Source organism: Athene noctua, chromosome 22 (genome assembly GCF_965140245.1).
Source record: "Athene noctua chromosome 22, bAthNoc1.hap1.1, whole genome shotgun sequence".
Taxonomy (NCBI): Eukaryota; Metazoa; Chordata; class Aves; order Strigiformes; family Strigidae; genus Athene; species Athene noctua.
In genome coordinates, this window is record NC_134058.1 from 6,911,423 (window position 1) to 6,921,240 (window position 9,818).

At 66.4% G+C, this 9,818-nt stretch overlaps 2 protein-coding genes across 2 annotated transcripts; both read left to right on the forward strand.

Annotated features, from left to right (window-relative positions):
• Positions 1–1,052: 1,052 nt before the first annotated feature.
• EFHD2 (EF-hand domain family member D2) lies at positions 1,053–5,818 on the forward strand. The gene is made up of 4 exons (XM_074924794.1): positions 1,053–1,259; positions 4,290–4,437; positions 4,568–4,702; positions 4,838–5,818. The coding sequence occupies exons 1-4, from the start codon at positions 1,063–1,065 to the stop codon at positions 4,970–4,972; spliced, it is 615 nt and encodes a 204-aa protein (XP_074780895.1). The 5' UTR covers positions 1,053–1,062; the 3' UTR covers positions 4,973–5,818.
• Positions 5,819–6,479: 661 nt separating this feature from the next.
• Positions 6,480–8,238, forward strand: LOC141969258 (chymotrypsin-C-like). Its single transcript, XM_074924848.1, has 8 exons — positions 6,480–6,519; positions 6,619–6,710; positions 6,796–6,893; positions 6,981–7,103; positions 7,186–7,322; positions 7,495–7,640; positions 7,945–8,094; positions 8,178–8,238. Exons 1-8 carry the CDS (start codon positions 6,480–6,482, stop codon positions 8,193–8,195), a joined length of 804 nt encoding a protein of 267 aa, XP_074780949.1. The 3' UTR covers positions 8,196–8,238.
• Positions 8,239–9,818: the final 1,580 nt, after the last annotated feature.

Consider the following 9,818-nt stretch of genomic DNA (forward strand, 5'->3'; position numbering starts at 1 on the left):
AGACAAGAGCAAAGCCCTGGTCGGTTGGGACGGGGCAACGATGTGGGCTCGCTTGCCCGCCAGTGGTTGCCATTGAACACAGTCCTGCTGCTGCTGTTAGCGAGGGCGAGAGCCAGGCCCTGGTTTCTGGGGAGCAGCGGAGTTTTGGGGAGGGAAGTCTCTGAGGGGAAGGGGCAGCTCCAGCACACGCCACCCCTGCAGCCGCTGTGCCTTTGCATCACTCCGCACGTCCTCGGCAGCTCTCTTCAGCTGAGGATAATTTGAATGTGAACGAAACCCCGGTGGGCTTTTCTTGGTTTGGTTTGGCGTTGGTTTTTTTTTTAAATTTTAATAGGACAAAAAGGTCTGAAAGCAGCACAGAGGGGTTGTGGCTGGCTGACGCAGGAGCCACGTCAGGCAGAGCCTCCCCGGGGCTGCCGGGCACCCGGGGGCCCGCGCTGGCCGATGCCCCGTTGCCCCCACGGCCTGTGCGGTCAGTGGCCGTGCCGCGGGGCTCTGCCCAGCCACGTGGCCCATTTGCCCCCCAGACGTGCTGTGGGCTTCCACCTACGTGCTGGCCTGGGCCTATTTTGGGGCAAGGCATGACCTTGCACGCCCGTGGAGGCTGAACATCGCGCTGTGAGCCGCTCTGTCTGTGCCGGTCGGCATCTTCTGGGGGTTTATTGGGTGGGTTTCGGGCTGGGCTCGTCCTCTTGCCCCCCCACTTGCCAACTCCACAGCGAATGGTTGGAGCGGGAGGGGGGCAGGTCCCTGCGGGTGCTCCTGGGGCTGCAGAAGCCCCTCCAGCGGCTCCCTTGGCCTTAAGGACTCGCACCTGCATCCCGGGCACACCCCCCGGGCTGTGGGTGCAGAGCACGGTACCAGCCCCCCCCCCCGCCGGCCGGGGGGGCCGGGCAGACGCTGAGGGGCTGATGGCGAGCGGCGGCGGCAGCCGGACCCCCCCGCAGCCCCCGCCGGGGGATGAGCCCGGTGGAGGGGCGGGGGGGGGCCGCAGCCCGGCCCCCGGGGCCGCCCCCGCCGGCGGGGCGGAGCGGAGCGGGGCGGCGCGGCCATCCGGGCACCATGGCGGCGGCGGAGGAGCTGGCGGGGCGGCGGGGCCGGGGAGCGGAGCCGGGGCCGGCACCGGGCAGCCCGGCGGGGGGGGGGCGCGGGGCGTTTGAGGGTTCGCCCGGGGGCGGCCGCCGCGTCTTCAGCCCCGCCGGGGAGTTCCGCGAGTTTTCCCGGCGGCAGCTCCGCGATATGGAGCGGCTCTTCCGACAGTGAGTGCCGGCGCGGGGGGGTGGGGGGGACGGGGACCGGGACCCCCCGGGTGGCATCACCGGCTCCCGGCCGGGGGCCCCCCCCCTCGGTATCCCCCCTGTGGCGGGGGATGCTCCTGGCAGGGGAATGCCCCGGCACCCCCCGCCCCGCGCTTGCCGGAGGGACCCCCCCCATTCCTCTGCGGGAGGGACCCCCAGCCCCTTCCCCAGCCCCTTATAGAAGTGGGCCCCCCCGGCTCCTTTCAGGGCCCTCCCCAGCTCATTGTATGAGGGACGCCTGGGACACCCGCAACTCCTTGCAGGAGGGATCCCAGGCGCGTCCCCCCCCCGCCCCCCAGCACCTTGCAGGAGGGACCCCAGCGACACCCCCTTCCCCCGCAGCCCCTTGCAGGAGGGAGCCCTGCACCCCCTAAATTGTTGCAAGCAGGGTACCCATGTCCCCCCATCTCCTGGGAGGAGGGACCGTGGCACCCTCTGATGGGGAAGCGGGGTGCTGAAGGATACAACAAGGGACCCCCCCCGTTCCCTCTGCCCCAGCACGGAGTGGCCCCCGCTTTTCCCCCGGGGCTGCAGCGGCGAGGCCGGCGTGGGCAGGCGGCGTGTCCTCGGCATCGCTGGCCCCGCCGCGTGTCACCACGCACGACACGACGGAGCGTGACTCTGCCAGCTCGGCCCCCAGCCCCGGGGGGAGCAGAAGCTGACAGCAAGTATCGAGCCCTGGAAATTTCCAGGGGGAAATAGAAGTCGGGCCGGCCCCGACAGCGGTCAGCCAAGATGCGCTTGAGTAGCCGGGGGCAAGCGGGACAGCCCGGAGCATCCCTACGGAGCCCGCTGAGCGTGGGGTGGTGTGCTGCTGCCCGCCCCCCGGCCAACATTTTGGGGGAAACCTGTGTAAACGTGCTGTGTGGTCTTTCTCGGGCACAGCGGAGTGCTGGAGAAAGTGGAGGGGCAGAGGCAGCGAGCCCCGAAGCACAAGGCTTTGAGGGGGGGCTGTGGAGGGTGCTGGCGTGCCCTCCCAGCGCCCCTGGCAGGGTGAGGAGCTCCCCCCCCGTCCCCCATTTTTTCCCGGGGGTCTGTCACCCCATCACCCGGAGGTGTGGACTGCAGCAGAAGGGAGCCCGCGGCGAGGCGGGGGGGGGACCGTGTTTGGGGCTGCTCCCAGTGCCGGCGGCGATGGGTGTCTGTGGGTGCTCCGGCCGCGGCGCAGATGGCAACGCGGGGTGGCGATGCGGGGGGGGAAGCGGCGTGTGGTGGGTGTCTGCCCGACGTGGCGCAGACGAGGCAGCCGGGCGCGCGAAGCAGACGTGTTTGCTCTGACACCTGCAGCGTCTCGCTGCAGCGAAAGGAGCAGCGCTGGGGCTCGGGGAGGCGGGGGGGTTTCTCCCCAAAGAAAGGATGTACTGTTAAGACAAGCCCTGCCACGCTGCCCTGGTCACCACTGCTGTCCTCGTGATGGGACGATCCGGCTGTACAGGGTAAAGGAACACATGGAAGGGTTTTGCTCTCTACAGGGGAGATGTTGCCCTCTGGGAACTTCCCTGGGAGAAGCAGAGGGATGCCTGCAGCCCTGAAAACCAGAGAGGAGGGCAGCGAGAGCGAGGAAGCGCCCTGCAGTTAGGGGTGGCTTGCATGGGACGAAGTGGCAGGGCTGTGCTAGCAAATGTGCCCCTTGCAGAGAGACTCTGTGTGATGCTCAGGAGGGGTCTTGGAGGCAGAAAGCGCGTGGGGTCTGCTCCCTCAGCCCGGCTCCTGGGGTGATGGCAGCAGCAGGAGGGGGTGAGCAGGGCCAGCCCTCTTTTGGGGCCCCCAGCAGTGTGGGAGAGTGGAAAGGCACCGCTTGTGACACGGACAGAACAGACCACAGCAGAGAAGGTACAAATGAGTCATGGACCTGCAGCACAGTGAGCGTGGTGAGCCTGGTGCTCTGCATGGCTGCTGCAGCGCCTGCAGGCACAGAAAAGACAAGCCACCAAAAAAAAAAAAAAAATTCTCAATAGTTTCAGCTGGGTAGCTGCTCACCTACTTCTGCATTGCGCTGGGACGTGCCGTGGGGCCTTCGTGTCGTGGTCAGGAAGGGTGATGAGGCAAGGGGACAGCAGCGAGCCGTGCAGGGACACCGTGGGGAGAGCAGCTGCCTGCACCATGGAGCCTTGGGAGGTGCAGAGCTGTGCTGGGGCCCCAGCGAGAGCCGCTGTGCTGTGCCCGAAGGCTCCGGGACAGAGGCAGAGTGCCACTGGCACAGCCCACGGTGGAGCAGGCAGGGCGAGCTGCCAGCTCCGTGTAGGCAGGGCAGTGGGTGGGAGGCTGGATGGGACGGCAGCACGGTGGCAGGTGGGGCTCTGAGGGGGGTGTCCCTGCCTGGGGTCCATGAACAGAGATGCACCCTGATCTCTTAGCCAAGTCCGGGCGTCTGGCTGAGGCTGGAGCACGGATGCTGAGGGGCTCTGGGCAGGTGGGAGCTGTCGCCTGGGGGTGTCATGGGGAGGTGGTGGTGGCTGCCCCAGGTGGGCTTGTGATCCCCACAGCCCAACAGGCAGGGGCTGCCGGGAGAGCCTGCGCGATGCCAAACCCCCGGGAGCTGGGCAAGCTGCTGGCTCCACCGAGAGGAAGGTGTGTCGTGGCCAAGGGGTGATGAGGGAGCGGTGCTGCGTGAGCTGAGCACCGTGGCCTGTTACCCTTGCAGCAGCCAAGGGGAGCGTGTGCTCAGGCTCCCGGCCCAGGGATCAGCAGCAGGTTTGGCAGCGTCCCGGGGGTTTCTCCTGCCAAGTGCCGCACGGAAGCAGAAACAATCCCGGGTGATGCTCTGGGGAGCTGTTAGCGGGTCACCGGCAGCTTCCCGTGGTCTGGCAAGCTGCCTGAGATTGCCGGTGCCCAGGTCCTCACTGTTCCCTCCTTGCTGCCCGGCCAGTGTGTGCACCGGCTGTTGGACACACGCAGAGGTGCTGGTGCTGGGGGGGGGCCGGTGTGGGGGGCTGTGTGCTCTCCGCCTGCCCCATGGTGATTTGACGGGACTGTGCCTCCATCCTGCAGGTACGATGCAGGAAAGGATGGCTTCATCGACCTGATGGAGCTGAAGCTGATGATGGAGAAGCTGGGGGCACCGCAGACACACCTGGGCCTGAAGAACATGATCAAGGAAGTGGATGAAGACCTGGACAGCAAGCTCAGCTTTCGGGAGGTGAGGGGCTGGGGGGTCCCCATGCTGGCAGGGAGGTGTCCCCGGCTGCTGCTCACCTCAGCCAAGTGGTAAGAGAGTTGTGATGGCTTGGAGGTCTTGGGGGAGCTGATGCCAAAGTCTCCCTTCGCAGTTCCTGCTGATTTTCCGCAAGGCAGCAGCAGGGGAGCTGCAGGAGGACAGCGGGTTGCACGCCCTGGCCCGGCTCTCCGAGATTGACGTCTCCACAGAGGGAGTGAAAGGCGCCAAGAACTTCTTTGAGGCCAAGGTGAGGCAAGTGCTGTGGCGCGAGAGGTCCCGCCACTGCGGATGATGGGTGGGCAGGAGGGTGGAGATGTTGGGGTGGGCAGCAGGGCTTGGTGGGGGTCTCGGGAGACCCAGCCAGCCGTGCCACTGCCTGCAGGTGCAAGCCATCCATGATGCCAGCCGCTTTGAGGAGGAGATCAAGGCGGAACAGGAAGAGAAGAAGAAGCAGGCGGAGGAGCTGAAGCAGAGGAAGGCGGCGTTCAAGGAGCTGCAGTCCACTTTCAAGCAGTGACAGGGGCTGGGCAGGACTGGTCTGTGGTGCCCGGGCCGGCAGTGCTGTGTGTGCCACGTGCCGACCGTGCCGGGAGCGATACCCAAGCTGCACGTCACCTGTGACTCCCCAAAGGCTGGGCCACTGCTGGGCTCCTTGTCCAGGCTTGGCCCGGGTGGCCCTGACCCCCCTCCCCTTACTGTGGTGTCTGTAGGTGTTCTTCGTGCCCCCCCGCCAAGCCCCAGGCAGCAGCACCCTGTCCCCTGCCTGCAGCCGTGGCTGCTGCTGCCGAGGCCCAGGGCAGCCGTGCCCGGCGAGCCTGTGCCCGTGCTGTCGTGTTGTGCGTGAGGTCTGCAGGGTGGCAACTTGCCCAGGCGGGTGTCTCAGTGGCCACGCCAGCTCGGTGCCCATCGGCGTGGCTGCCGGGCGTGCTGCGGGCAAGCGTGGCGAGGGCTGGGTGCCAGCGGAGGGGCTGCGTATGTGTGTGTGTGTGTGTGTGTGCCTGGGGTCTATGCAGTGCTCGGGGGGTGGGAGCCCATCCCACTGGTGTGCAGCCCCCGAGGGGCTGAGCAGCGCTGCACCCGCTTGCCTGTATCTCTATTTTGGTAAAAAAAAATAACGTACAGAAAGGCAGCTGCTGGCTCGCAAAGCTGTGTTATGTTTTTTCATGTTGTGTTCAGCCCAGGAGGGTGAGTGTTGTAGCCATGAGTGGTTCTCGTTGGTCAGTTGAGGCTCCCGTGTTTGTGGGTGCTGTAAAGACGCGTGTCTGTCCCGCAGTGTCCCCCGCGCAGCGGTACCGGCGGGGTGTGTTTTGTTTTTTTATTTTAATCCCAAATAAATATTATATTTCGTAAGTGCGCTGGGTGCTTGTGGAGGGGGCTGAGGCACAGCCGTGGGGGGAAGGAACCTCCTGGGGAGCGGGGTCTGGCTGTGGCCACCCCATCACTGCTGCTGGAGCCGGCCCCCGCCACGGCAGTGCCGGGGTGGCAGCGTGGGAAGCAGCGGGGGCCTGGGCCAGGTGTGTGGATTGGTGTTATCGAAGGTCTTCAACATCCCCCCAGGGGCTGCCCCCCCCACTCTGCGGCACCGGGGGCACCCGTGGGCCTTGGCTGTCTGGAGGGTGAGATAAGGGGACCTTGGCCCTGTGGCGGTGTGGGGGCAGCAGGCAGGGGGGGCCACGTCTGAGGCAGCTGGTGCTGGAGGTTGGGGTGCAGTTGGGCTGCTCAGCACCCCACGGATAGCAGCGTGGCCTGGGGGGGGGCTGCCTGGCCGCCGTCCCCCGAGAGGCACCCTGCCTGTCCCCAGGTTGGGACCGTGCTGTGGCGCTGGCACACGATGGGCAGATGTGGCCATTCCCAGGCAGGACGATAAGACGGGGCGATGGGGTTGGAGAGCGGCCGGCCCCCCCTCCCCGCCATGGGACACTCGGCACATGTCGTGGCGGGGGGGTGATGCCAAGGTCCCCGGCAGCGCCAGGTGCTATAAGGTGGTGAGCGGCCCCACCACGGCACCTTGGGACTGCAGGACCATGCTGGCGGCTGTGTGTCTCGCCCTGCTGCTGGGCTACGGTGGGCGCAGGCGGCGGGGAGGGGACGGGGCGGGAGGGGACGGGACCCCAGCACCCGCCATGGGCGGCCGCTGAGGTCCCTTTGCCGGGTGTCGTGCAGCCTACGGATGCGGTCAGCCGGCCGTGCCGCCGCTGCTGGGCACCCGGGTGGTGGGTGGCGAAGACGCCCGGCCCCACAGCTGGCCGTGGCAGGTAAGAGGGGGTGCGGGATGGGGATGGGGAGGGGGGACAGGGAGGGAGACACCCTGGCTCTCACACCACGGCCCTGCCGTCGCAGATCTCGCTGCAGTATGACTCCTCTGGGACTTGGCGCCACACGTGCGGCGGGACCCTCATCGACCCCAGCTGGGTGCTGACGGCCGCCCACTGCATCAGGTGGGTGCTAGGGTGCCGAGGGGGGGTCCGCACCAAGGGGGGCGAGATCTCTGTAGAGTCTGACACCCCCTCTCTTCCCACCGGCAGTTCTAGCCTGACGTACCGCGTGGTGCTGGGCAAGCAAGTCCTGTCGGAGGACGAGCCGGGCTCGTTGGCTGTGGGTGTGGAGAAGATCATCGTGCACGAGAAGTGGAACTCCTTCTTCATCATGTAGGGGGTGGGACATGTCAGGGGCAGGCGGGGGGCATCGTGGTTGGGGTCCCCTGTCCTCACAGCTCGGCTCTCCCTGCAGCAACGACATCGCCCTGATCAAGCTGGCGGAGGCGGTGCAGGAGAGCGAGACCATCCAGCCCTCCTGCCTGCCGCCCGCTGGCCTCATCCTGGAGAACGACTACCCCTGCTACATCACCGGCTGGGGCCGCCTCCGGAGTAAGCTGGGGGGTCCCCGGGGGGGATTTGGAGGATGACACTTAGTGTGGGCACAGGGCGGGAGGTGCGGCTGTCATAGAATCACAGAATCGTTCAGGTTAGAAAAGACCCTTGGGCTCATCAAGTCCAACCATCAGCCCGATTCTACAAAGTTCTCCTGCTGTCCTTGCAGCGAACGGGCCCCTGCCTGACACCCTGCAGCAGGCGCTGCTGCCCGTGGTGTCCTACGACATCTGCTCGCAGAGGGACTGGTGGGGCAGCAATGTCCGCCCCACCATGGTGTGCGCCGGCGGAGACGGCGTCACCTCCGGCTGCAACGTGAGTGCTGGCACCGCGGGGCGAGGGGTGCCCCCGGGCAACGACGGGGTGCAGGGAGAGGGGGGGTTGGCAGGGGTGCCCTGAGCGGTGCAGGGCTGTGGACCCTGTGGGAAGAGCGGGAGGAGAGGGGATGGAGCCGTGGTGGTGGGCGGCCAGGAAGGGAGGTTGGGGTGCACCAGTGGGGTGCCCAGGAGAGGGCACGGAGCGTCTGTCTGTGCGGGCAGGGGGATTCGGCCGGGTGCAGTGTCTGTCTGTGCGGGCAGGGGGATTCGGGCGGGTGCAGAGTGTCTGTCTGTGCGGGCAGGGGGATTCGGGTGGGCCCCTGAACTGCCAGCGCGAGGGGCTCTGGGAGGTGCAGGGCATCGTCAGCTTCGGCTCCGCGCTGGGCTGCAACACGGTCAAGAAGCCGACGGTCTTCACACGGGTGTCTGCCTACATCGACTGGATCAACGAGGTGGGTGCCCCTTCCTCTGACCCCATCCCCACCCAGCCAAGGGTCACACCGTGACCCCCCCCTCCGTGTCTTGTTGTTGGCAGAAAATGAACACAAACTGAGGCCGCGGTGCGTGGTGCAACAGTTCTCAAGTGTGATAAAGGCAAAAGTGCTGACCTGGCTTCACGTGTCCCGCTGGTTATTTGGGGGGGGCAGAGGGTGGAACATGTGGTGGAGCTGGGTTTGGACACCCAGGGATGTGTCTAGCAATGCCCGTGGGCTGGGGAGGGCCCCCCCACCCTGCAGGAGGGCTGGCCGGGGTCCTGGGGAGGCTGAGGAGGGCAGCCATCCTGCAAACTGCCCCCCCGTTTTGGGGAGGTGTGGGAGCCATGCCCACGGCATTGAGGGTCTTGAGGGGTGGTTGGAGGGAGAGGGACTGGGGTCTGGCCCGGTGGTCCTGGGGGGCTCCAAGGAACCCCCTTGGCCCTTGGGGGATGTAGTAGGTCACAGGATGCTTCTGGGGACTTGGCTGGACCTGCGATGTCTCAGGGGATCTTGCTGGCACTGGGCTACTTGAGGCCAGCTGATTTTTAATGGGAGTCTTGAGGGAACTGGGTTGGGAGCTTGAGGAAGGCTGACTGGTCTGGGGTGGCGGGCTCGAGGGGACTTGGTTGGAGCCTGTGGGGTCCCTGGGAGGAGCTGGGGCTGCCATGGGGGAGATGTGGGGTTTGCCAGGGCACGAGGTGTCGGTGGGAGTGGGTGTGAAGAGGCTCCCCGGGAGGTGTGGCTGGGTGCTGAACACCCCTGGGGAGAGCCACCCACCGCGCTGGAGCCTCGGGGAGGTGATGGTGGTACCGCACCGTCGCCTCTTTGTGAGTGCTGGAGCACGGTGGGAGGAGGCGGACGAGTAGAGATGGACACAGCGCCTTGAGCTCGGCGGGGGACGAGATGGCTGGTGCCCAGCTCTGGGGTCGTGCTGTCAGCAGAGCAGCGAGTGCCACCACCACTGGAACAGTGACCGACGCCGACACCCGCCCCAGCTCTGCAGTGGGCAGCGGGAGCGCGGGGCAGGGCTGTGGGGTTCTCCCGGGACTGGGCAGCCCTTGCCAGCCCAGCCAGAGCTTTAGTTGGCAGAGGGGCACGGGGTTGGAAATTTTTTGGGGGATCTGGAAATGTGCTGCCGGGTGCTACAGCAAAGGGACTGTACCCGTCACCCCGCTGGGTAGGAAAGGCCGTGGGTGATGCCCTGTGTGCAGTGCCCGCGTGCTGAGCGGGATGGGGCTGGTGGTTGGGGCACTCACATGGGACTGGCGGTGCCTGGGATGGGAACTAAGGGTGGTGTAGGTGAAGTTGAGCAAGGGTGGGGGTGCCACCCTTCCCCTGCGGTGTGTCCCAGGTGGGGATGGCTGGGGAGCGGGGCAGGGAATGCGTTGAGGGGATGCTGAGCACCGCGGCATTGCTGTGTGTCTGTAACTTGTCAGAAATGCTGTACCACTGTAAGGGATGCCTGTACCAGCTCCGGGAGGGGCTGTGGCTGGGGGTCACGGGGTGGGAGCTGTTGAGGGGTGAGCAGTGGTGTTGAATAAAGCAGCGGAGCGTGGCTGGCAACATGGTGTCAGTGTCTTTTCTCATTTCTGCTGCGAGGAGGCTGCACCTCGATTCCTGTGTTCAGTTTTGGGCCCCTCACCCCAAAAAGGCCATTGAATGACTCGAGCGTGGCCAGAGAAGGGCAACGGAGCTGGGGC

Bases quoted from the DNA above. Each gene is read 5' to 3' on its own strand.
- LOC141969258 (XM_074924848.1), top strand. From the start codon at position 6,480: ATGCTGGCGGCTGTGTGTCTCGCCCTGCTGCTGGGCTACG. The intron at 7,104-7,185 runs GTAGGGGGTGGG...CTCTCCCTGCAG, and splicing joins TGGAACTCCTTCTTCATCAT to CAACGACATCGCCCTGATCA. The intron at 7,323-7,494 runs GTAAGCTGGGGG...CTGTCCTTGCAG, and splicing joins CGGCTGGGGCCGCCTCCGGA to CGAACGGGCCCCTGCCTGAC.
- EFHD2 (XM_074924794.1), top strand. From the start codon at position 1,063: ATGGCGGCGGCGGAGGAGCTGGCGGGGCGGCGGGGCCGGGGAGCGGAG. The intron at 1,260-4,289 runs GTGAGTGCCGGC...TCCATCCTGCAG, and splicing joins ATGGAGCGGCTCTTCCGACA to GTACGATGCAGGAAAGGATG. The intron at 4,438-4,567 runs GTGAGGGGCTGG...CTCCCTTCGCAG, and splicing joins GCAAGCTCAGCTTTCGGGAG to TTCCTGCTGATTTTCCGCAA.